Genomic DNA, 20,992 nt, shown 5'->3' with positions numbered 1-20,992 from the left:
AATAGTCTCTTTTTGTTTTTTGATTTTTGCTTTCGGTGATTAAACCATGACGAATTTTGAAGCACTATACTATATTTCTTCACTTTGAAAATGCTTAGAGTAGCTGCGAAGAAATTGTATGAAGACTTCAGACTTTTTGCATAATTTTGATTTCAATTGTGTCGTAGAAGATAAGGAATCACATGATTAGTATCAAGAGAAGATGCTAATTCTACACCTAATTCTTCTTATTAGTCATAGAAGGTTGGAATCGCGTGACGTGAGAAGACGAAAACACATGACTTGACATGTAGGTTGAGCGAAGATGAGGAACCTATGCTTAATTCTTATTGGTCGGGAGAAGATGAGAACATGTGACCCGTTTTTATTGGTCAAGATAAGATGTGCAATGTTTAGTTTTTAGAATTTATGCAATTTTAAAAAATTAAATAACTTTGCATCATTGAAGAAAAACTCAAGATTGAAAAACTCAATAACTTTTGAATGTTGAAGATGACGAAGATGTTCAACTATTTTTCGATGTTTATTCCTGGTGGACGGAATTCGGTTCCAACAGGATGACATGTTTATTCTTGGTGGACAGAATTTGGTTCCAAGAGGATGACCCTCAATCACATTTGATAGAGAAGAAAATGAACTGTACCTCAAAATAAGGATTTTTTAGAAGACAGTGTCAGCACTTTTTGACATGTCACAAATACCACGTAAGATAGTAACAACACTTATTTCTTAATGAACATATTCGTTTCCAAAATATTAGGAAATTATGCTTAATAAATTTGAATTTGACGTGCATAAAAAAAACACAACAATATCACAATTCGGTAGTTGATTGGTAAATTTACTTTCTACTCTACAAAAATTAGTCTTTGTTAAGTGACTCGGCCATCATAACAACTGTGTTGCATCCTTCTTCGACCCCAGCAAAACCAACAAACCACGATGCATACTGCATTATGCATAGCCTCCTTTTCTCTTCTAACAGCACAGTTCATAAACTAAACAGGACAACAATGCCTTAGAGTACAAACAACAGAAATACCATCATTTAGAATGGGACGGGTTGGTAGAGGAAAACCAACCAGCACTCTTGTTGCCTGTCGACAAGTGTGGAATATTTGTTGACTCCAGTTAGTTTTTCAATTAATTTTAGAACTGATCAGAATCCAGGTGTGTGCTCTGTAGTAGAATCCATGCGGGCAGATTTGGCCTGAGATGAGTACCTGTAAATCCTTCAAACAAGTTTCATTGAGCATTTCTGGTTTTGCTGACAGCATATGCCAATAACAAGGGGATTGAAAGACCATAACCCAGGAAATGGAGTACTGGGTTCATATCATAAGCTTTTACAAGAGCTCTGCAATTCTGCAATGCAACAGTGAAGTAAGTATGATAAAATGAAGAAACAAGACAAGAATGGAAAAGGTAAAGGAAGGACAACTGAAAAACTGCCTTGCAAAATAATAAGATAGCAATCCTAGCAAAAAAAATTTAATTTCTATTGTGTCAAAAGATACTGCAAACAAACAATCCCCATCCTTCTATCAGAAAAGAAGCTAGGTTCCTAGCTAATTTCAGACTGATAACAAAGGATTCCATAAGCATATTCGATCCATTCTTTTCACATCATGACATAAATTATTTATTTATTTCTTTTTAAACGGGGAAGGGGGTATTTTTATTAATTAATTAAAGTGAAACTAATGCCCATTTTACAATTGTTCCCGAGGGGATTTGAACTCTGTACCTTGAGGTTATAAGACTAAGCTCTTACCGACAAGCTAGCATCTCAAGTGTACATGAAAGAAATGAATATTCTTTGAAGTAACTTAAATAAGCAACTGTCATCGGTGTTGATCATTCTGTGTTTTTTTTCTCTTTTCCATTCTCTGTTGAGTAGAAGGGTCCATAAGAAGGATAGATAAAATGAAAAATAGTTCATTAATTACTAGTATTAGAGGTAGAGGAAAACCAAAGAAAACTGTAACTGTAAGTCAAACCATGTAAAGATGAATTTAGAGTTAAATGGTCTATTCCCATATATAACTCATGATAGGAATTTATAATGTTGTTTGATCTAATATCACCTAGTAGAAAAAAGGCTTTCATTTCTGCTGCATTTATTTATTTATGTTAATGCAATAAACAATCTATGAATACCACTATTATAATGAATGCACTATTTATCTATAAATTTGCACGGACCAAACTGCAAAGTATTGCTTAAAACATTACCATAAAATGCTTCCAACATATTGCCAAGCAAACCACACAAAGAAGCTTCCGAACCCATCGCTTGCCAAGGTGGAGAGCGGATATTGTGCTGTTATGGTTTCCATTTAATAAAGGTCTTCTGGAGTTCAAATCAATATCATCTTTTTTCTTTCCTGATAGTGCTAACACGCGTTCCCGGTAAATTGCTCTTTCAGCAGTCAAAGCACCAGTGACCAAAATTGCAGGCAAAACCACAAATAATATATGAGGAAGAACCAACACCATAATATCTGGGAATCCAACCCACTCAAACTTCCCCTTTCCATTAGAAGTCTCTAAAGCCCAGCCCATATAGGTCATGTACACCGTACTTTTTCCTTCAGTAAAAACTTGCCCCATAAACCAGGGGAACAATATAAGATAGAACAGGTATCCTATCCAACCAAACCATAATGTCTGAACTCTGCAAAGCTCCTGGAGAATCCATAATACACCACTTACTACGCCTTTATTGGCGATAAAGTTCCTGTAAGTGTATAAATTCATTTGAAAAAAAAGGAGAGCTTTTGGAACAAGAAGAAAGGAGAACATAAAGCCCAAAGCAGACCAGAATAATGGGTAATATAAGGAGGCCCATTGACATCCCATGACAAAAAACTCCTTCCAGCTCCAAGAAAGCCTGAAGCTATGACCATTAATAGAAAATGGCCTCAACTCTGTCAAAGTTGACCTGCCCATGATGTCATTTGATTCAATTTGAAACCAAAATCTATCAGGAGAAGTATCCTCAAAGGCTTTGTAATTCCATGGCGCAACATAGAGGTTCCCCCTGGAATTCTCATCGGCATGCTTGGTCATATGGGCTTCTACAACTAAAACAAGATCTCCGTATCGTGAATCATAGACCCTAGCCACAACAGACTCAACTGGAGAAACAGAAAATACCAGAGCTCGAATTGTCTCATAAGATGAAGAGGCCACAGATTGGCATTCATAGTTATGATGCCATGAAGATGTCTGCATGACGCGAGAGTCTAAAGGAAAAGTGGGCAATATAATTGCATGTTTGGCCCCTGATTTGAAATCAAGATCAACATAAGAAACACGACCTCTATCAATGGCTAAAATTCGAATCGCTCTACTCTTTCTCCAATCACCTATCTCCCACTCCCAAAACTCTTGTGGAGGGGCTGCCATTGAACAATTTACAGTGCTTTCAAAAGAATTTTGATGTACGTTAAACTGAAAAAAATTCTGCAGGGAAAAGAAACTATTACTCAACTGATGGTGCCGCTTTAAGTTCTTGCCAAACCTAGAATGAAGATGCCCGCACAGGTAGGCTGATATGGAATGCTTTAGGAAAACTTCTTTCAAGGTTCTTCCAGAACTAGAGGGTGCAGAAAATGAGAGTGGAAAGTGCCCAAAGGATATTTTGGTGACTGGTTTTTCTGACTGAGAATCCCAGTGTGAGAGTTCCAAGTCCAAATCCTTTAGTAATTGATCTGTGGGATGCCCGAAAACATTAGTTGGACCTCGTAAGCCAGCTCCAGCTGACATTGTGGTATCAATCCCAACAAAGAGATGTTTCCGCTCCTTAGTCTGTGTGATAAAATGCCAGTATGTGCAAATGAGAAAGGAGCTAACATCAAGCAAGTAATAATGCCGAAATTCAAGCCTACTGTTGCTGAGTTCAATTTGTCCAGACATATGTGTGTGTGTGTGTGTGTGTTTTCAAACTCAATTTTTCTCAGAAGTGAATTATTTCAATCCTCAAAATGACATATATGAGAAATAATACTGTAAGGGTTCCAAATATTATTTGCTTTTACCAAAAACACCTAAAGAGTAGGTTGCTAGCATTGCTCTACGTTAAAAATTTGTTCTTAAGGCATGGCACATGTATCACAAATTTCATAGAATGAAAGCTAGCTAACACAGTAAATGAACAGTTGAGACTGACCTCCAGGGTGACACTATTGACACTCCTATTTCTGCCCAATTGTCCATTAATGCTGTATTTGGAAAAGAAATCAAAGGAACCACCAACAACGGGAACACCAAAACTATCATGGTTTCCTCTGAGGTCAAAGAACAAACTCTTGTGAAGTCCACTTCTCTCAATAATACCATCCATCACATTCCGGTACTCCACCCATTCATCCTCATTCTGCTTCATCGTCAGCAAATCCTTGCTTTTACCATCTGCTTAACCATAACATCCACGAAAATTACTACGCCATATACCATAAGATTTAAATTCTAAAACACTTATACACTATCAAATCACCAATCCATGAGACTATAGGATGCTGATAATTTGATCAATTAAACCGACGAAATTTCAAAATGACCAGTGAATTTTAAAAGTCTCTATAACATTAATCTGTACAAGAGAATTTCAAGGACTAAATTGATTGATCTAAAAATGGCATGCACTATCAACCAAATAGATATTTTAGGAACAAAAACATTATTATGAGAATTGATGATGAATGATTGTACCTGTGAGGTCACCGGTGATGAGGACGAGGGAGGGGTTGATGAAGGAAAGAGCGTGACCCACAAGATTGGTGAAATCATGGGCTCTGTTTGGATGATGAACGCTGAGATGAAGATCGGAAAGCTGAACAACCCAAACAACTGAATCAGGTGTTCCTTTTGGCTCTATCACTGTTTCTCCATTGCAGCAGTAAATTCCGAACGCAATCACGACGGTGGCGATAAACAGGTTCATTATGCTACACCTTCTTCCGTCGTGATTATGTATCGTTGATGATGCCATGAAGATCATCATGTATTCTCTTGGTGATCTCAATTCTAATGTTTATTCCATTTTCCCATTAACACAAATGTTTCTTTGTAAAAATTAAATTAAATGGGTCTGGTTAACGAGTGTCCCCGAGTGTCCCCGGGACACTCTTTAAGCATGCTAAATTAAAAAGTTATTCTTTAAAAAAGTCAAACAGTTCAATTTCCAATGTATTAAATACACAAATTTTCATAAAAAGTTACTATTCTAGGCTCTTAAAGAATGCCCCGGGAACACTCGTTAACATTTCCCAAATTAAATAAATAAATAACACTATGTGACACACATAACTCACAAAACAAAGATAGAAGAGATTTTTTTATTATTGTTGAAATTATTAAATGTTATATTTTTTTGTGTTTAACTAAATAATTTAGATTTTGGACGTGACCATATAAGAATTATATTCCTGTTTTATTTTCCTAACGATGCCATGTTTTCGGTGTAGACCTAGTTTGGTAAAAAGAAATATTGTATAACAATTTAGGAAAATTAGCGGTTAAACTAGATGATATATATAAAATAACAAATTTTTATCTTTCAAATCTATATATTTTTTCAATTAAGATAATAAGGATAAAGTTGAGAGAACAAATGACACACTATAAGATATAAACTAAAATGCTATTTTAAGTAGCTTTAAAAAAAATACTATAAGCTATAAGAAATAGATGTTTTTAGCTACTGAGAAAATTTGCTATATGTTCCTGCTAAGAATTGAGAATTAGACCTAGTTGCCAATGTTGAAAATTCTAGGCCATACTTGTGATGTATTTTGAGGGGAAGGGGTGAAAAGTTAACAAATGTTAGGGTTAGTCGATGCCTCTACATATAGATGACAACATGATCATCATAATTCAGAGCGGTTGTTGCAGGCTACTTTAGTTACGTGTATATGCCTTGTTTCCCAAAGTAAGTTCTTGACAGGGCATTGGTTTCCTTTGATCGAATATGGGCCAAAGAGGCCTCATTTATTGTGGGCCAAGCGACGCTAAACTCATGCCAATCTACAACCCCAAAAGCATTAAGTCTAAAAGGGTGGAATGCTTAAGAGTCTCAATCTTTAAGATATTTTTACTTTTTGAGGTTTTGGATCGTATCCTTTAAGATATCCTAACTTACATGATGTATCTCTGCGCTCTGCAACATAAGTGATTAGCAGACTCAATGCTACTCCCTGCAACATTGAGTTTTATTTTAGAAAAAGTCATTATATTCGTCCTTTCATCTGGTGCTTCTCTAACACACTTTCCCCATCTTGCCATGTTCTACGTCACTTGACCCACATGCCTATTGGATGGGTATTTTCAAAGAGTAGTGATATTTGAACATCCATTTGAGACAACTCTTGTGACAACTTCTTTTCTCTCTCTTTTCATTGGTCAAAAGCAATGGAGAGAGAAAAAGGAAGAGAGAGAATAAGAGTATAATGTGAGTATGAGAGAGAAGGTTATAAAAAAGTTGTCATAAAGTGGTTGTACAAATATCATTTCTCATTTTCAAATGTCTAGTTAGCAGACATGTTGAAGGATTTACCATAAATTTTGGTAATGAATTATCACGAGATAATATATTTTTACTTTTTTTCCCAATATTATATTTTATTCTAAACTTCTACTTTAAATAATCTGATTCTCTTTCCTAAAAAATAATCTGATTCTCTTAGAATTAAATTGTTCCTTATTTGGTAGGTGTATTAGTAAAAATATAAGATGTCAAATAGTGAATAGTATACATATTTTAACTTGTGGTGAAGTAGGCCTAACCCAAATTCAGTCTCCAATCAAATAAAATCCAATTACACCTTTTTTTTTAACTTCTTTTCACACCCTTCATGCTTCTCGTCCTCTCAAAATTTTCAATTTTGCCCTCGTTTAAATTATATAATAACTTGAATGTACCATTATATATGCAGTGCACAAGCACTTTCCTTCACTTTCTATTTTCAAAATTTAACCTAATTTTTTTTTTTAAAAAAAAAAAACCCAAAATCGAATCTCATCTTATTGTATCAATTTTCAACTAAACTTGCTTGAATCGAACATTTCGCGCAACCATTCTAAGGTGTCAAAGAACAATAACACGAGACTGAAAAATCAATCCAAATTATAGATGATTCCAACCATTCTCATGAGCAATATCAATAGCAAATATATGTTTTTATTTTTAGGGAAGCAAATATATGTTTTTAAACTGCACCATCAATATTACATTTGACCAAAACAAAACGGGGTGATGCTACATAACCTCCATAACTCTAGAAGCCAGATTTTTTTTTGTATGAATGAGGTTAAATATTTCTAACGAAAGTGGAATCAAAATTCCTGAGGACTTAATCTTCTCGTTGAGTGGGTATAATTTTTCAGGCATACGCACACAGTAATTATATTATAATTACTACTAAAAATATTCAATTATAACATTTTGGACGCGTCAAAGAATACGTAAGTTGAGTTTGTACCTTTTACACTTTTTTAATCAAACTAAACAATAGGTAAATTTCTTACTCATTATTTTACATGAACACAACTAGTATTTGGATTGGGTTAAGGAGTATAAAAAATTACAATTACAATACCAAGGTCATTTATTAATTATAACATGTTTTTGTTACGGTGGTGGTGGCAATTGGTGATGGCACCGGCAACAGCCTTTTAATCTAAACAATTAATTTTTTACAATAAAAGCCGAGAAGATCATGTGTGTGTTTTACCTTAGTCTTTGATTCCTTTATTTATGGTCAAAGTTACAGTATTGAATTACACCCTTCGAGATAAATATTTATCAATCCTCACCCCAACTCACTACTAAACAATTCACTCCCTTCCTAGTTCATACCTCATGTTTCCATCTAAGCATTGTTTTTTCTTCTTTCTATGTTTTCCTTCTTCTTTCAGTATGAAATGAGCCCGTTATGTATGACCAAAACAAAATGTACAAAGGTCAATTACGTGCTTATTATTAATAAACTAGTGGCAAATATTTTAGGTCATGTAAAATACTCTCTTATTGATTAAGTTTAGTCATCAATTTGTACCATAAAAAAAGTATAGTCATTAGGTGATACAGATGGATTTTTTTATCCATTTTAAATTACCAAATTAGTGATAAAGCATATATGAAAATCAAAGAAACTAAAAATATTAACTCAATAAACCATTATTTCCGATTTATAAAACACATGCTTATTAATTTATATAAATTTTAAATGGGAAGTGTTAACGAGTGCTCCCGTGACACTCTTTAAACATTTAAATGATAACTTTTATGTGAAAATATGTGTAATCGTATTAGAAATTGAAATATTGACTTTTGAATAAAATAATTTCTTCTTTTTTAATCATTAAAGAGTGTTGTAGAGACATTTGTTAATAAGACTCATTTTAAATTCAACATTATAGACCGTTTGCTTAAACAATTTTTACATAGATGTAAAAAAAAGACCAGAGTTTATGTATATATTGAGTTTTTTTAAGAGGCGATTATATAAACAAGAGGAAACATTGTCAACAAAAGAAGGCTACAAACAATAAAACAAAGGAAAATAAAAGATACAAGAAGCCAACTGAGAAACCATGCATGTCAGAAAAACATACAGGAAATACACACACAGCTCAAAACACGGAGCCATAAAAAGGAAAAAGACACATGCAACTATTCGAGTAAACAAGATGAGGGATCAACAGCACACTTAAATTGTTAGGGGGACGAAAAATGTTAATAGGTGGGTCGAATATAACTAATCAATATCTCAATTTGCTGTACCACTTTAGAGGATAAAGTTTCCCTTATACTTATTCCCATTTTTAATATATGTTCTTTTTTTCTTGTTCAAAGAAATACTATATTCTTTTTGCCGTTCCAAAAAAAAAAATCTCAACTCATACCAGTGAGCTACTTATCGATCTAAATCATACATTAATATAGTGTAAATTTATGTGCATGGTGTTTTTTTTCCTTTTTTCTAAAACCATATAGTTGGTGTAACAAGATGATAAAATATTATTGGACATATGTGTAATATGTATTTATGCAGGAGATGAAGTATAATAGAGGTCAATCTAATATGGACATTAAAAAGAAAAAGACGAGCACCAACACACACTTTACAACACAATCTTTTTTATCGGTTAAAATTAACGTGGATTCTACTAAATAATTAATATGAGCTCATATAAATTTAACAAAACATGTATGAAGTTTAGTAATAATCAATAAAAGATAGTGCAATATCTTTCAAAAAGAAAAGGAGTCTGGTAAAAAATGCGTTACTCACATTACTCTTAAAAAATGTATATTTTGAGGGAATTACTCTTAAAAAATGGATAAAAGTGGATTTTCACCATTTTTAGTGAGAGAGAAAAAAAAGTGTTACTTTATGAAAAATGGGGAAGATTCACATTTGTAACTTTTTTTTTTATAAAGTTTATATTAGATTATCTTGATGTGTTTTTTTTATAGTGGCTGGGGTTCGAACCCCGAACCTTGCATCTTGATATGTTTGTATACACACAAAAGTATTTGGGAATTCTTCTTTAAAAAAAAAGTATTTGGGAATTCTATTGATTATTTCTTGCGTAAAAAAATTAATTAATTATTTTAAAATTAAACATCAATTTGCATATATGTGTACTGTACACATAATTATATATGGGAAATGTTAACTTGTGCCCTTGGGACATAAGTTAAGTAACTAAAAGTAGAAGTTTTTTCTCGGAAATTGAGCATTCAATGTCTTGAAAGTTTCAAAAATTATCTTTTCAACATAAAATTTATTACTTAATTCTATTTTAAGTTCCTTAACTTGTGCCCTAAGGACACAAGTTAACATGACCCATTATATATTAGTCTACTGCATCTGAGATATTCGATATTGGAAGCATAGGAGTTAGATTTAGCTCCAATTTGTCTCTTCACAAACTTTTGAGAATGAAATATAAAACCCGCAAGACAAGGGTTGTTGTCCTCTCATAGGGGCACAATGTGCAAAACCCGTGCATCTCTATTTTCCTATTATAACCACTAGCACCACAATACATTAATTAATTAGTTTAGCTATTTTTCTTTAAGCCTTCCTGATTATTTTCTTTCAACTAATAGTTTCAACTTTCAAGCTTAATAAAACCTAAAATTACAAGTATATTGAACACAAAAATATCAATTTTATTACTATTAATAAAATATTACTAGTGATGTGATCATAGTATCGTATCCCTACTAGCAGTTGAAACCATAATTTAAAACGAAAAAAAAAAAAAAAAAGGTTGTCTGTCATGCATGAATTATTGTGTTGTGGGTCTGTGCATGGAAGAGAGAGAGAGTATCTTAGTGAGAGAAACGAAAAGTACAAAAAGAGGGAGACTCCCGTCTGTACCGGGGGAGCAGATTGATGATTAGGACGAACCAGGAGATAATAATAATCTGGTATTGGAATTTTGTTGATATCCATTATCCAAACTAAATTTAAATAATTAATATCAGTTATTTTGACCATTTTATTAAAAATAAAAGAAGCAATCTATATATATATATATATATATATATATATATATATATATAGTTTCCTTCTTTAAAAAAAATATATTTAGTCTCTTTGTCCAAAAAAACAAGAGCTGTGTTATATAGCACGACTCCCTTTCCCACGAATTTGCACGACACGCTGCTACACACAATTTGCTCAATGAATAGCCTTGAATATTAATACTAGTTTATCCATACTAAAAGTAAAACAATAAATAAAGTACAATACTAAAACAAAAAATAAGCATCAATGTTCTTTATTGCTATGGTCATTGTGATCATCTATACCACTACACTCCAAAAGAGTGTTTTCTTCGGTGGAATAAAGTATAAATCATCAGAGTTTATTTAAATATTAATTAATAGGATAGGATTGAGCTATAGTAGCATAACACTATCACAACTCACAAGAGATATTTTGTGATTTCTCATCAAATAAAAGAGAGAACAACGTTGTCGTGCAACATGCACGAAAAATGCTGTCGTGCTCTATATCATTTTCCAAAAAACAATCTTTGATCTCTTTTTTCCTTTTCAATTTTAAGTGATCTAAGACTTCTTAAATATGTATATTTTTGACAAACATTAACATTAAATCTTGAATTAACATTATATATATAGAATATTTGTATCTTTTAATATTTGAGTTGCTCGCTTGTAAAACAAGAACTGTCTTTAACAAACGGATGATGTCATATATTTTTCTCTTTCAATGTGATTTTTTAACAAAGTCCCTTTGTATTTAGGGTTGAACATTTAAAATATGACTCTAATGGTCAAAAAAAAAAATCAAATAGTATGTGATTCAACGGATTTTAGATAGACTTAAATACTAATATCATATATTTAAGAGTCTAAGTTGAACCTAACTCAAGCTTACATATATGTTTAAAATGTGAAGATTGTCTCTCACTTTTTTAAAGAATTAATTCCCTCTCATTCATAAATCTACATTTAAATCATATCTCTTCGAATTAATGTCCTCGTGAGTTTAGCTCAACTGGTAAGGACAATGTATCATATATGCAAGGTACGAAGTTCAAATCTCGGCCACCACAAAAAAAAATATCTCTTCAAATTAATTCAAAATTATCATTTCTCTTCAAATGTAACTTAAAAAGAAACAATCCTCTAGAAAAAAAACTATATCCAACAAAGCTTAAGATACTAAAGATACGTATTTTTTTAATAAATTAACATAATCAAATATTAATATTAAGAAAAATACTTATAATAAAAGACATGACATTTATGATGAAATAAAGAGATTGTAGCAGTTGAATAATGTGTGATATGATGGTATATGGGATAGAAAGACGGAATGTGAGAAAGTTATGGGTGTTTGTTCGTTTCGTTGATGTAGAATAGAAAAGAAAGAAATTTTCGAAAAGCAAAATTGCAAAATTCTGACTTCTGAATTCTGATAATAAGGTCTGACATGAGGTGACTAATGTCCATTCCAAGTGGGTGTGGAGAGGGGCTGCCTGCGTGTGGTTTTTTGTCACGCTATTTTGTCAGAAATTATTATTTCTTTACCCCCCCTTATACAGGTGTTTACAGCGACCAAAGAGAGAGGAGGGGAAATATAGATAGACAAATTGTCGTGAATTCCATCAAAAATCACACCAATAATAAACTTGATGTGTGGAGCAAGTGATAGTCAAACAACCAAAAAGTGTGTGGAAGTTATAATCCATCCGTTTCGGAATATCTGACTCATTTACTAAAAAAAAGTGTCCCAAAATAACTGACTCATTTCAATTTTCAATACAGCTTTCATCATTCACAATACAATATAACTCTAATTAATACTACTTTCATCATTTCCAATACAATATATTCAACTTTTCCCTTTATTTATACATTTTTCTTAATCTGTGTGAAAAACCAAATTGGGCCAGATATTCTGGGACGGATGGAGTAATCACTAACAAAAGTAGAAAACACCAAGAGAAAGAAAGAGAGAACACAAAAGAATTTGTTGACACAGTTTGGTCCAAATTGACCTAGTCTGGGGGAGAGAGCAGCCCTCCGTTTCACTATAATGATGAGTAACTTTACAAAAGAGATATCAATGGATTACAAGAATAAGTCTCCCGCCTAAATCTACCCAAATCCCCAATCTATTCCTGTGACCAAAAGACTCAATCTTAATAGTGTTTCCCAAGGTGAATAAACCCAACCCTAGTGTTTGTTACCAATAGCAAACTCTATACAAATCCTAGTTTGATTTCTAAACCCTTCTTTCAGCCCCATCTATCTCAAGGTTTACTCTGATACAAGGTCTATATATTTATAGTAAAAGTATAACTCATAAATTTGAAATGAATATCACACTCAAGATACGTTTCTTTTTTTCCTCCTTCAGTGAAAGAATATTTGCATCAAAAATATAATATTTCCTTTCAAAATATATTTGCATCAAATCCTCCTTCATACGGTACAAAAATATATTTATTGTCCATAAATATATTTTCAGCACAAAATATATTTGAAACAAATCTTTTAGTATATTTTTAGCAACAATATTCTTTATCGATCAAATTTTAAGTCATACTACGTCACAAATGTTAACTTGTGTCCTTAAGAACACATGTTAAGGAACTTATTATAGAAATATATGTATTAAAAGTCGTGCAGTTAACCTCTAAAAAGTTAAAATGATATGGTTTCCAATGCAAGTTGCTCTTTTGGGGTTCCTTAACATGTGCCCTTAAGACACAAGTTAACATGACCCATATAGATAAGTGTTTCGTTTATTTTTTTCCCCGTAGTTTAGTGACTAGACTCACGTATATTATGTATAGACAAGTGGGAAGTTTAGGGTTTAAACCCTCGTATAATGTATCTAATAGTTATCAATTGAACTATACCCACAGAACATGTTTTGTTTAATTTACTCTCTTAAACTTTCACAACGTTTATGATAAGAGTAATACTTAGCATAAGCTCAAACAAAAAATATTTGGACACACATAATTAAAATAACAGTTTATTTCTGTCAAGTGAAGTGTTTATATTTAGGAGAATTAGTCACTTTAGTCCCTGAATGAGAAATGAGTAGTCACTTTAGTCTCTGGATGAAGATAAATTGTAAAATAGTCCCTGAATGTAGACCCTGTTAGTCAATTTCAAGGACTAAAGTGACTAACAGAGTCTACATTCAGGGATTAAATTGACTAACGAAGTCTGCATTCAGGGAATAAATTGACTAATAGAGTCTGCATTCAAGGACTATTTTGTAATTTATCTGCATTAAGGGACTAAAGTGACGACTCATTTCCTATTCAGGGACTAAAGTGACAAATTCCCCTTATATTTAATTGCAATAATTTCTCCCTAAAGTTCCTAAAAAAAAGGGGAATTAGTCACTTTAGTCCCTGAATGGGGAACGATTCGTCAATTTAGTCCCTGAATGAAGATAAATTGCAAAATAGTCCCTGAATGTAGACTTTGTTAGTCAATTTAGTCCCTGAATGCAGACTCCGTTAGTCAATTTAGTCCCTGAATGTAGACTTCGTTAGTCACTTTAGTCCCTGAAATTGACCATGCAGGGACTGTTTTGCATATTATCTGCATTCAGGGACTAAATTGACGAATCGTTCCCCATTCAGGGACTAAAGTGACTAATTCCCCAAAAAAAAATTACGTCTCCCTAAAGAAAAAGGGGAATTAGTCACTTTAGTCCCTGAATGGGGAACGATTCGTCAATTTAGTCCCTGAATGCAGATAATATGCAAAACAGTCCCTGCATGGTCAATTTCAGGGACTAAAGTGACTAACGAAGTCTACATTCAGGGACTAAATTGACTAACGGAGTCTGCATTCAGGGACTAAATTGACTAACAAAGTCTACATTTAGGGACTATTTTGCAATTTATCTGCATTCAGGGACTAAATTGACGAATCGTTCCCCATTCAGGAACTAAAGTGACTAATTCCCCAAAGAAAAACTATAAGTCTCTCAAATAGAATTTACCTCCGACAATCCAAGCAATAAACTCAAGTGATTAATGAGTTTCACCAATAACGAATCATTCGGGAGAACCTGAGTTCGATTTCAATCTTTCTATTATCTTATCAACATATACTCAAATAAACACATATACATAAGAAAAGATGTGATAACCCGAATTTGAATCTAAAGTTTCACATAAGCATAGTACTCCGTAATTATTAACTATAATAAAAACCAAATATTTATGAAAAAAGCAATGTAGTAATCATTAACGATAATAAAAAAAAAGCAATGCATGAATATAAAATATTTATGAAACTTTAAGTTAGTCGGATATTTAAGAGAGTGATACATAGTATACTTCCTCAATTCAATATCGTTCGTTTTTGTATTTATTGTTATTCATTCATAATAATCATATGTTTCAGAAATTCATGATATAGGCTGACCATTATTTTTAGTTTACCTTTAGATATACTATAATTGATAATTACTCCTCCGTCCCGCAATAGATGACCTATTTGAAAATGTACAATTTTGACCTAATTTACTTTGACCTTATTTTTCTACTAACATACAAAGATAAATAATATCATATAAGATGTCGTTAGATTCGTCTCTATGAGTATTTTCAGTATATAAAATTTTTATAGTTTTTTCTAATATATTATTTAAGATATTTAAACTTAAAATTATGCATTGATATGCGTAATAGGGTCAACTGTGTCAAGTATTATGGGACGGATGGAGTATATGTTTTGTTTCAAGAGATTGTTTATACTGAATATTTAAAAAGATGAGAGTATGTATTTCCAGAATAAAAAAATTTTCCTAACAAAAGTCATGAGGCCTAAAATGACCACAATACATATCACATTTCCCGGATAATACTTTGGTGACATAATGTCACCGTGACATTAAATCTGGGCCACACAAAGGGTTGTGTTGTGTGGCCCAGATGTGTTGTACGGGTGACATTAAATCTGGGCCACACAAAGGTGTGTGTTGTGTGGCTCAGATTTAATGTCACGGTGACATTATGTCACCAAAGTGCCACCCCACATTTCCCCCCGATGTTTATCTGACTAGTGCACAAATTACGAAATAGCCCCATGAATATCTTTTTTGATTAAACCATGAAGCAAACATTTTTTTGATGAAAAGATCCCAAGTGCCCTAGAATATAGTATAAGATGTGTTCACATAATGTATGCGCGTGTATCAGATGATGTACATGTACTATGTATATGTGTTAAGTATGTTTCCTCATTTTTACTATAAATGTTTTTCAATTTTTGAGTTTTTCAAGAATTTGACCTTTCTCCTTCTTCCTTCTTCTTTCTTTCATTCTCATTTTCACATAACTTGTGCTACCTCCTCAACTCCATGCATATCACAAACCACTTCTATTTTAACCTCTAGTCTACACTTTAGTTTGAGTTCTCATCGATCTCTCTTTGTCTTTTTTTCTTTCACAAAAATCATATGGCCTCTATGAACTTGTTAGGTTTCTCTTTATCTCCACAAGAACAACATCCATCAACTCAAGATCAAACGGTGGCTTCTCGTTTTGGGTTCAACCCTAATGAAATCTCAGGTTCTGATGTTCAAGGAGATCACTGCTATGATCTCTCTTCTCACACAACTCCTCATCATTCACTCAACCTTTCTCATCCTTTTTCCATTTATGAAGCTTTCCACACAAATAACAACATTCACACCACTCAAGGTTTCATTTCTTTCACCAATACCTCTTCACCAATTAATTTCCTCAAGAAAAAAAATTACTAGTATATAATAATACTCTAACCTTATTTTTCTTCTTATCTATTTCTAGCTACAAGGCTTCACCTTGGTTAGCACTTAATGAGAAATAATGCTTCTAATTAATCAATGTAAAACTTTTTTTTTTTTGTTAATTTAAAAAAGTAAAGATGAGTTGAGTTCTTCGTAACCTACCAGAATCTCACTGCACCAAAACTCAAATATTTTTAGATGCAGTACTAACTAGAAACTTTTTATTTTTTCAGATTGGAAGGAGAACTACAACAACCAAAACCTACTATTGGGAACATCATGCATGAACCAAAATATGAACAACAATAACCAACAAGCACAACCAAAGCTCGAAAACTTCCTCGGTGGACACTCTTTTACCGACCATCATGAATACGGTGGTAGCAACTCATACTCTTCCTTACACCTTCCACCTCATCAGCCGGAAGCATCCTGTGGCGCTGGTGGTGACGGTGGTGGTGGTGATGGTAGCACAAGTAACAATAACTCAATAGGTTTATCTATGATAAAAACATGGCTCAGAAACCAACCACCACCAGAAAACAACAACAACAATAACAATGAAAGTGGTGCACGTGTGCAGACACTATCACTTTCCATGAGTACTGGCTCACAGTCAAGTTCATCTGTGCCTCTTCTCAATGCAAATGTGATGAGTGGTGAGATTTCATCATCGGAAAACAAACAACCACCCACAACTGCAGTTGTACTAGATAGCAACCAAACCAGTGTAGTTGAAAGTGCTGTGCCTAGAAAATCCATTGATACATTTGGACAAAGAACTTCCATTTACCGTGGTGTAACAAGGTTCTCTATTTTAACATCAAAAACATTTATTTATTTATTCTTATTTGTTTGTATGAACAAAAACCTATAAGTATTTTCTTTGCCATTTTGAAGAAAAAAGAACTTGGCCTTTCTATTTTTATTATATTTTTTTGAGATGCATGATGGTGAGTTTAGGGTTTTGAATTGATTGAAGGCATAGATGGACAGGAAGATATGAAGCTCACCTTTGGGACAATAGTTGTAGAAGAGAGGGGCAGACTCGCAAAGGAAGGCAAGGTAAGATCTACAAATTTATGTTCCCTAATGTATACTTTTTTTTTTTTTTTAATTTGTAGTATTTTTATTACTAACGTTGATTAAGTGAAATATAATTACTTAACAATTGCTTTTGTTCTTTGCATGCCCTTTTCCTCTATTGTCTTCATCAATGTACATGGTTTTGCAGTTTACTTGGGTGAGTGGGATAAGATTCTTTGAAATAATTGGTTGTTAATTTTTATTTCATTCTTTTTTAAAGAGTGTTAAAATTTGTTGATGTTGGTTTATGTACTATTGTAGGAGGTTATGACAAAGAAGAAAAGGCAGCTAGAGCCTATGATTTGGCAGCACTAAAATATTGGGGAACAACTACTACAACAAATTTTCCAGTGAGTTAATTTCCACTCACTCTTTTAATTTGCTCTCTTTATATTATCACAATGAATTAAGGAACATGTTGGTCTTTTGGCATTAACCAAGCAACAGTGATGTTACCAAAAATAACCAAGCAACAGTGGTGGTGATTCATATATTGGTGTCCATGTACAATGAAAAGTAAATTAATTTCCTCATTTGATGGAATGTGTCTGTTTATTTTTTTCCCCTTATAATGCAAAACTTTATATTTTAATGTGATAACAACTTATTGATATTGGATATTTTTATGTGTTGATCAACAATGAATGAATTTTAGATTAGCCATTATGAAAAAGAAGTGGAAGAAATGAAGCACATGACAAGGCAAGAGTATGTTGCGTCATTGAGAAGGTATATATATATTTGCAAATACCACATGAACTATTACTAATTTGATTCATGAACCTTAGTTTATTGAGCATGAATTTATTTATGGCTTAAATATGTTATTCGTCCCTGCAAATAGGGGTCGCTTAAAATTTCATCCTTGCAATCGCTAATCCTTTTTTTTTGCCCCTGCAAAGTTTAATCAGTTAAAAATTCGTCCCTTGACCAAGTTAATGACTGCCACGTCATCAAATTAACAAAATGGCATGGGAATTGACGAAAATACCCCTGGCTTATTTTTTTTTTGTTTTTTTTTTCCTTCAAAAAAAAATTCAGTTTTTTTCCGAATTTTTTTTACGATTTTTTCCCGAAAATTTTTCAGTTTTAATTTTAACAGTTTTTTTCCGAATTTTTTTTTGACTTTTAATTATTTTTTCAGATTTTTTTAATTTAAAAAAGAATTTTCAAAATTTTGAAAATTTTTTTTTTTTGAAGGAAAAAAAATTTTAGCCCAGGGGTATTTTCGTCAATTCCCATGCCATTATGGTAATTTTGATGACGTGGCAGTCATTAACTGGGTCAAGGGACGAATTTTTAACTGATTAAACTTTGCAGGGGCAAAAAAAAAGGATTAGCGATTGCAGGGACGAAATTTTAAGCGATCCCTATTTGCAGGACGAATAACATATTTAAGCCTTTATTTATTGATTGTACATTAATTGATATTATTGACACAGGAAAAGTAGTGGTTTTTCACGTGGTGCATCCATTTACCGAGGAGTAACAAGGTACATTTGACCAAATAAAGACCAATAGTAAAGTTTGTGTGTGTTTATGAAATTTTCTTGAAATAAAATTAATGACCCATGAAATCATAAATGTCCACTTAAGAACTCAGTCAATAGAAAAATATGAATTGCTATTGAAATACTCCCTCCGTCCCGGAATAACTGACCCATTTTCTAAAAAAAAGTGTCCCAAAATAACTGACCCATTTCAATTTTCAATACAACTTTCATCATTCCCAATACAATATAACACTAAATAATACTACTTTTATCATTCCCAATACAATATATTCCACTTTCTCCTTCATTTATACACTTTTCTTAATCTGTGTGAAAAACCAAAGTAGGTCAATTATACCGGGACGGAGGGAGTAACTTCGGATTGAAATTTTTTTTTTTAAAAAAAATAATAAATAAAAACAGATTAAATTCGATTAAAATTGTGGTAGCTAAATAATTATGATTTGATATATACATACACTAAAGCATTTCTTGTCAATATTTTGAATGATATGATTGCAGACATCATCAACATGGTAGATGGCAAGCTAGGATTGGAAGAGTTGCAGGCAACAAAGATCTCTACCTAGGAACTTTCAGTAAGCTAACTAATTTCATTATTTAATTTATAGACATATATTATAGTCTCACCTACCTCACATTTTAACATAGATAAATACTCTACTAAATCAAAGCTTAATTATGATAGTTGATATCCAATCCAATAGTATATATGCATGTGCACTAAACTGTTTATACACACATGCACATAGCTCTTATACCTATATATGCATCTGAAATCTGAATTATATATATATTTTTAAAAATTTATACCAGATATAAATAAAGCAAAAATAAATATTTGACTAAGTGATCATCAATTATTTTAGGCACTCAAGAAGAGGCGGCAGAGGCATATGATGTGGCAGCTATAAAATTCAGAGGACTAAGTGCAGTTACAAACTTTGACATGAGCAGATATGATGTCAAAACCATACTTGAGAGCAGCACATTACCAATTGGTGGTGCTGCAAAGCGTTTAAAAGACATGGAGCAAGTTGAATTGAATCATGTGAATGTTGATATTGGCCATAGAACTGAGCAAGACCATAGCATCATCAACAACACTTCCCATTTAACAGAACAAGCCATTTATGCAGCAACAAATGCATCTAATTGGCATGCACTTTCATTCCAACAGCAACAACCACATCATCATTACAATGCCAACAACATGCAACTACAGAATTATCCTTATGGTACTCAAACTCAAAAGCTTTGGTGCAAACAAGAACAAGATTCTGATGATCATAGTACTTATACTACTGCTACTGATATTCATCAACTACAGTTAGGGAATAATAGTAACAATACTCACAATTTCTTTGGTTTACAAAATATCATGAGCATGGATTCTGCTTCCATGGATAATAGTTCTGGATCTAATTTTGTTGTTTATGGTGGTGGAGATCATGGTGGTTATGGAGGAAATGGTGGATATATGATTCCAATGGCTATTGCAAATGATGGTAACCAAAATCAAAGAAGCAACAATAATTTTGGTGAGAGTGAGATTAAGGGATTTGGTTATGAAAATGTTTTTGGGACTAGCAATGATCCTTATCATGCACAAGCAGCAAGGAACTTGTATTATCAGCCACAACAATTATCTGTTGATCAAGGATCAAATTGGGTTCCAACTGCTATTCCAACACTTGCTCCAAGGACTACCAATGTCTCTCTTTGTCCTCCTTTCACTTTGTTGCATGAATAGCTAATTTGAGAATGAAGAAAAGTGTCATCAAGGTGCAAAATGTTAAATGATGTATTGGCATGTATCTTGAAGAAGGAAGATAGTTTATAGGTTTTATTTCATTTTGATTTGGAAGGGTTATTAGGGGGGCTAATTCTAACTTGCAGGATAATTTATTTGTTGTAGCCTTAATTAAGTTTAGTCATGGTAGAATATCTTACTGTGAATTTTGGGGATTAACTGATCTAGAGAATGTAGGCTTTTAGTTCATTGGCATGTTTTATTTATTATCAGTACTAGACTCTGTAATTTTTTGAATAATTACAGGATCATACAAAGGATGAAGTTTTTGTTCATGTGTA

At 32.7% G+C, this 20,992-nt stretch overlaps 2 protein-coding genes across 5 annotated transcripts; one reads left to right on the top strand and one right to left on the bottom strand.

Moving 5' to 3' along the window:
• Positions 1 to 710: 710 nt before the first annotated feature.
• LOC146908926 (Calcineurin-like metallo-phosphoesterase superfamily protein) lies at positions 711 to 5,008 on the bottom strand. 2 transcript variants are annotated; one of them, XR_015020436.1, is made up of 5 exons: positions 4,717 to 5,008; positions 4,175 to 4,416; positions 2,236 to 3,813; positions 1,748 to 1,889; positions 711 to 1,365 (listed from the first exon to the last, which is right to left on the bottom strand). XR_015020436.1 is itself a non-coding variant. In XM_085729967.1 (4 exons), the coding sequence occupies exons 1-4, from the start codon at positions 5,006 to 5,008 to the stop codon at positions 1,246 to 1,248; spliced, it is 2,232 nt and encodes a 743-aa protein (XP_085586093.1). In that variant the 3' UTR covers positions 711 to 1,245. The 2 variants fall into 2 exon arrangements, 1 of the variants encoding a protein (XP_085586093.1); XM_085729967.1 differs by lacking the exon at positions 1,748 to 1,889.
• A 10,756-nt stretch (positions 5,009 to 15,764) lies between these two features.
• Positions 15,765 to 20,992, top strand: LOC146908925 (AP2-like ethylene-responsive transcription factor BBM1). Of its 3 annotated transcripts, XM_085729965.1 has the most exons (10): positions 15,765 to 16,230; positions 16,532 to 17,105; positions 17,281 to 17,363; positions 17,533 to 17,541; positions 17,646 to 17,734; positions 18,040 to 18,113; positions 18,827 to 18,877; positions 19,400 to 19,476; positions 19,768 to 20,190; positions 20,347 to 20,992. In XM_085729965.1, exons 1-10 carry the CDS (start codon positions 15,987 to 15,989, stop codon positions 20,649 to 20,651), a joined length of 1,929 nt encoding a protein of 642 aa, XP_085586091.1. In that variant the 5' UTR covers positions 15,765 to 15,986; the 3' UTR covers positions 20,652 to 20,992. The 3 variants fall into 3 exon arrangements, with proteins under 3 accessions (XP_085586091.1, XP_085586090.1, XP_085586089.1); XM_085729963.1 differs by having other exon boundaries at positions 15,768 to 16,230; positions 19,768 to 20,992; XM_085729964.1 differs by lacking the exon at positions 17,533 to 17,541 and having other exon boundaries at positions 15,767 to 16,230; positions 19,768 to 20,992.

The sequence above is a fragment of the Medicago sativa genome, chromosome 7 (assembly GCF_051527215.1).
Source record: "Medicago sativa cultivar Bolivia chromosome 7, Bolivia_mono, whole genome shotgun sequence".
Classification (NCBI taxonomy): Eukaryota; Viridiplantae; Streptophyta; class Magnoliopsida; order Fabales; family Fabaceae; genus Medicago; species Medicago sativa.
This window is presented reverse-complemented; position numbering and strand designations above follow the sequence as displayed.

What these genes read in the sequence shown, in the direction of transcription:
- LOC146908926 (XM_085729967.1), bottom strand. Translation starts at nt 5,008, where the DNA reads ATGATGATCTTCATGGCATCATCAACGATACATAATCACGACGGAAGA. An exon ending in TCAATAGTGTCACCCTGGAG is followed by an intron (nt 3,814 to 4,174) that starts GTCAGTCTCAAC and finishes TTTATCACACAG; the next exon opens with ACTAAGGAGCGGAAACATCT. An exon ending in TATGTTGGAAGCATTTTATG is followed by an intron (nt 1,366 to 2,235) that starts GTAATGTTTTAA and finishes GTTGCATTGCAG; the next exon opens with AATTGCAGAGCTCTTGTAAA.
- LOC146908925 (XM_085729963.1), top strand. Translation starts at nt 15,987, where the DNA reads ATGGCCTCTATGAACTTGTTAGGTTTCTCTTTATCTCCACAAGAACAA. An exon ending in TATGTTGCGTCATTGAGAAG is followed by an intron (nt 18,114 to 18,826) that starts GTATATATATAT and finishes TTATTGACACAG; the next exon opens with GAAAAGTAGTGGTTTTTCAC. An exon ending in ATTTACCGAGGAGTAACAAG is followed by an intron (nt 18,878 to 19,399) that starts GTACATTTGACC and finishes ATATGATTGCAG; the next exon opens with ACATCATCAACATGGTAGAT.